This window comes from Protopterus annectens, chromosome 4.part0, assembly GCF_019279795.1.
Source record: "Protopterus annectens isolate FY-2018-M chromosome 4.part0, PAN1.0, whole genome shotgun sequence".
Classification (NCBI taxonomy): Eukaryota; Metazoa; Chordata; order Ceratodontiformes; family Protopteridae; genus Protopterus; species Protopterus annectens.
Genome location: NC_056733.1, coordinates 1,096,224,540 through 1,096,230,024, shown reverse-complemented (window position 1 = coordinate 1,096,230,024; position 5,485 = coordinate 1,096,224,540). Strand labels below are relative to the sequence as shown.

At 38.0% G+C, this 5,485-nt stretch overlaps 1 protein-coding gene across 1 annotated transcript in view; it reads right to left on the bottom strand.

Annotated features, from left to right (window-relative positions):
* Positions 1-3,766, bottom strand: part of LOC122800414 (cadherin-23-like) — a 406,400-nt gene extending 402,634 nt beyond the window's left edge. Inside the window, exon 1 of the mRNA XM_044069862.1 lies at positions 1,293-3,766. Coding sequence (XP_043925797.1) covers positions 1,293-3,606 — 2,314 coding nt within the window. The 5' untranslated portion in view covers positions 3,607-3,766. The remainder of the gene's footprint in view (positions 1-1,292) is intronic.
* Between the last annotated feature and the right edge of the window lie 1,719 nt (positions 3,767-5,485).

The window sequence follows — 5,485 nt, the reverse complement described above, 5'->3', positions numbered from 1 at the left end:
AGCTTTTCCCACAAGTTATGTGCCTAGATTACTCCAGCAGTCCATACTTGACCCTGCCCCAAAAGGAGAATAATCAGCTGTTCCTGAAAACCACAAACCCATTGTCTTACCTCTATGCTGTCCAAGGTTATGAAAATAATCACCTTGGGACTTGGGCAGATAGAATATAAGCACTCTATTTTTCAATACCTACCAATATGGATTTGATTTGTTAAGGACCTTTTTAGTTTTGCCTACTGTATTTGGTTACTTGTTTTTGAGGAGGTAGCATTGTTCTCTCCTCTTGTGCACAACACTTATACAAAAAGGGTTGGACACAGCTTTTATCAAGTTAACGTATGCTTTATCATGCATTATTAACATATATTGCATAGAAGTTGGACAGCAGCTTGCCTTTGCCACCTACTGTATGTCAAGACACACACTTAGATTCTCTTATTAAGAATTTTGGTACAGTCATAGATATTGATCTTACCTTTGACCAGCAGATCATTGTGCTGGTAAGGAAAGGTTTCATTGTGACTCATATGATGCTGAGATTTCCTAGACACATTAAGGAGATCATCAGTATGCTGTATACTGAACACCTCTTTGATTCAGTTAGTCATAATGTTATGCCCTCTTTTGTAGTCCTTTGAGCCAACACCTGGCTCAACTGAAGATAGCTCAAATTTTTCTCACTGAAGATAGTTCAAAGGTTTCTCACTGAACATGCATAGATGGGCTTGGCAAGTTGGGCTACTTGGGCTTCATAAGCTGCCCTCTTTTTTGCTTTCATACCAAGAGTTTCAATGCCTACAAGAAGATTTTCTTTGAGACTGTCTGGGATGTGCCAATAGGAGAATCAACATGCACACAAAGACAAGCAACACTGAAATATTCATTAACACTAGTAAGAAATTGAAGATTTTTTCATTAAATAGCTACATTGCCTTTGGAATAAACCTTTTCTGCCTTCAAAACAATGCCAGCCCCTTCTTTCTTTTAAGGACCTTAATTAATACATGTGTATACAACTGTAAACAGAAGACAGCAGTCAGTGAATCACTACAATGCCATTGAGTAGAATTCCTGATAGTATACCTATGACTGTGTGATTTTCAGAGGTGGGGTGGTGTCACAGTTAATATTTACACATATAATAGAGCTTGATGCTGGTGTACTGTACATACAGTACAGTATTTTAAAATTAAATGGAAAAATTAATTTTTTTACACACTGCCAAGGAGATTTTTTTTTCTTTTCTTTCTGATCAGGTATGTATAGCATTTATAGTACAGAATCTCTCATACCTACCTGTGAAAATACAAATTCCTTCCTTGTCGAATCTGTTGTTGAGCATATCTTATAGGAACCAATTTGAGGAACGCATTTTGCTTTATCTGTATATTGGAATGTTGATGAAGGCATAACACTGAAGTTAGAATTGAAATTCTCCTCCAGTCTATCATTTATACATTTCCGAATTTTTATCACCAACAATATCATTATAATTGAAATAAAAAGAGTTGAAACTGTAGCTACAGCTATCACCAGATAAAGTGTAAGGTCAGACTCCTTATAGGCATCACTAGAGATGCTGATAATGTCTTTAAAGGCCTCGGCAATGCTGTCTGTAAGTAGTACCGTTACAATTGCACTACTAGAAAGAGAAGGTTCCCCGTTATCCTTCACCAGCACCGTCACGGTTTGTTTTAAAGAATCTTTGTCATAAATTTGACGAGTTAGCCTAATTTCCCCGTTGTTATGTCCCACTGTGAAAAGACCTTGTGTAGTTACCTCAAGAAATGTATAGGTTAGCCAAGCATTCTGTCCAGAGTCAGCATCCACGGCTACTACTTTGGTCACTAGATATCCTGGTTCAGAGGTGCGTGGTGCTATCTCAGCTCCAGCAGCAACACTATCTTGCTTAATAGGAGGATATAATATTATAGGTGCATTATCATTTTTATCAAGTATGAATATTTTAACGGTCACATTACTGCTGAGAGGTGGGTTACCGCTGTCTTCTGCTTTAATTGCAATGTCAAAAAACTTAAATTCTTCATAATCAAATGATCGAAGTGCATATATTTCCCCATTGACTGAATTAATAGAAATGTAGGAAGACACTGGGGAGTCTCCTAACCTAGTACCATCACATAGTGAATACGTGACTCGTCCATTATCATGTTCATCCTGATCTTTAGCTTCAACAGAAGAAATGACAGATCCTGGGGGGTTATTTTCATTAATGTACATCACATAAAATAACTGTGTAAATAATGGTTTGTTGTCATTTATATCTGAAATCTGTATTAAAAGTGTTACGTTATACGACAAAGGGGGTGCTCCTTTGTCCGTAGCCACAACTTTAAGACTATACTCCGAAACACGTTCTCTATCGAAAAAGCCATCTGTCACCAATAAGAAATAGTTTTCAAAAGAAAGTACTAGCTTAAAATTGATGGGTTCCTGTAAGTAACAGTTCACTTCACTGTTACTTCCCGAATCTTGATCATGTACTTCTAGAACTGCGACTTGAGTTCCAAGTGCTGTATCCTCTGGAATCGGACTTGACAATGATGAAACCCTGATTTCAGGTGCGTTATCATTCTGGTCAAGAACGTCAACCAGCACTTTGCAGTGAGAAATTCGACCTCCGCCATCCCTAGCTTCTACTTGTAATTCGTACTTTTTCCGTTCTTCAAAATCTAAAAGTCCATCAAGCAGAAGATCGCCAGTTTTTGGATCCAGTTTAAAAACGTGGCTTGGTCTCTCCGTAGTTTCACTGAATGAGTAGGTTATGCTGCCGTACAAGCCGTCGTCTGCGTCTGTTGCAGTTAATTTAAATACTACACCATCTTTTGGATAATTTTCTTTTATACTAATCTTGTATAATACCTGTTCAAAAACAGGTGCATTGTCATTAGCATCTACAACGGAAATGTTTATGTTTAGAGTACCTGACTTTGGTGGCTTTCCTCCATCAGTAGCTGTCAGTAGGAGATCATAATGACGTTCTTTTTCGTAATCCAGCTCACGCTCCAGTACCAGCTCTCCGCGCATGCTTCCTGCATTGTCTGTTTTAATAACCAAACTGAAATACTCACTAGGGCTAAGGGTGTAACCCTGAAGTGCGTTTGTTCCAATATCTCGATCTGTCGCTGAATATAGGGAAAAACGAGTCCCGGGTGAGGTTGCCTCACTGATTTCCAGAGTCATCACAGCTACAGCGAATGCTGGGGCGTTATCGTTGATATCTTTAATGTCAATCTCGACCCCATAAACAGACAATGGATTTTCAATTACGACTTTAAAGTTCAATAAACAGGGATCTTCAGTTTCGCAAATACGTTCTCTGTCAAGTCTTTCCTTAACGCACAGATCCCCGTTTTCTGGATTTATGTTAAAGTATTGTTTCTTTGCTGCTGATGTAATTCGAATCTTACTGTCCAAGTCCGACCGCTTTTGGAGCTGTAAATCCTGTGCAATATTTCCCACAACATAATCAATTTCTACCTCTTCTGGAACAGAGTATCGGATTTGTTCTAACGCTAAACAAAAGGATGAACAAACTGCGGAGAATAAAAGCAATTTTAGCTGGTGGTCAGACTTACTTTTCATAGCGGCGATTTCCTGTAGCTGTCAAACGGCCTACTACAAGCAATTATTTTTTACTTCGGTCTACCAAATATTAACAGAGACTGCTGGAATGCACAAAAAAGTACAATATTGGAAGATGCGTCCTGTCTCCTCCTTGTACTGCAGTCTTCTGATTGAATACCGGGTAAGCAGCATTTCTGAAGTAGATATATTTACTAGCTCAGCCTAATAGTAAACAGCGACACACAGTGTCGGAAACAGCCGTCGACTTCAGAAAATGTATCAAAACTTCATCCTTGCAGGGAGTTTATTAAATATACGAAAGGAATAATAAATGCAATATCACTGCCATGGAATTTGTGTTCACTATCTTGTGGCATGCCTTAGAACAGCTCAACATTTTAATAAAGTATATATTTACTTATTTAACTTACAAGTTAAATCATTATCAGGCTGAGGCTACGACTAGTCAATTTTGATCAGTACTCTATCCTGGTTAATAATATATATTAATAAATACACCCATACTCGCACGCAGATATACGCACACACAATGGCATGCTTAGGTTTAAAGCGCGGTTGCTGTGTTGCGCGTTTATAGATTTTTGTACTGGATTCACATTATAAGATGACTTGTCAAAACATCCTTCCAAGAGATTAAACAACCATTCACATCGTAAAAATACGGTAGAGGATACACTGTGCATAGACAGATTTGCAGCTCCATCCACCCACACCCCCCTTTTCCTGTTTTGCACATGAAGTTTGATGCTCACACGAAATATAAAAATAGTAACACAGGAGTTTAGAAAGTTTATAGCTGTATATGGAAGTGGTGTTTGTGTGTGTGTCTACATATATATATATATATATATATATATATATATATATATATATATATAAGCAACTTGTACAGCTATGAAGTACTTTTTCTTAAAAATGATGGCAGCAAATCAGATTTACTGTCTTTCAGCCATATATTCTGTACTAGCAGTGGTGCAAGTGGTGGTGCTGACATCAAGCTAATAGATGCATGAATCAAAAACAGAAATGTACTTCTGCCACTTTAATTTAGTCCTACAGAAAGAAAAAAAAGTTGCCTACATTGATGTATGCTCTTTTTCTTCTGCATTTACTATGTGGTTTAAGGTGGATGCCTTTGGACGATTTAGGGTACAAGTACTGGTAGGGTGCATAGTATGATGCTACTGTAGCCCTATCATGGTGTTGTCACTTGGAAAATGTCTATTTAAAGGTGGCAGACACCATGGAAAGGTGCTACAGCAACATAACAGCTAGCATTGATGCCTCATTGTTCTTGTCTGCTGCCAAGTTGATTACTGGTTGAGGTATCATTTCTGCACAGCTTATCTTCTCTATTTCCGTGTGAGTTTTTGATGAGTGGTCTATTTTCTTTGTACATGTGAAAGCTGTGTTGTAGGTAAGTTGAAAATCCTCCAGTTTGCCCATAGGTATGCATGCTATGTGTAACTGAGGGTACGTTTTGTGTGTGCATGCTCACATCATCTACTGATGGGCTAGAACCTCACATATGACATTAGTTTTTCTATGTTACACTAACTGAATAACAAAATAGGCACCAACTCTGTTGTGATTCCAAATGGGATTACATGGCCAATTTAAGAATGAATGGATGAATGAATGAAATGTTTGCAAAAATATGCACACAAACAGATTTCTGTAGGTACTGGGTGGTCTGTGGTAACAAATGTGAAACACATCAAAACAGCTATTATGTTATGTGTACTGGTTACACTATAAACAATGGGGGAGGGGTATTATTCTACATTAAATAAGGTTCACACTAGAGCAAGTTGATTCAGTCTGTGTATTAACAGCTGTAGATGTGCTCAGAGAAGTGCAGTAATGTAGCAGGGTG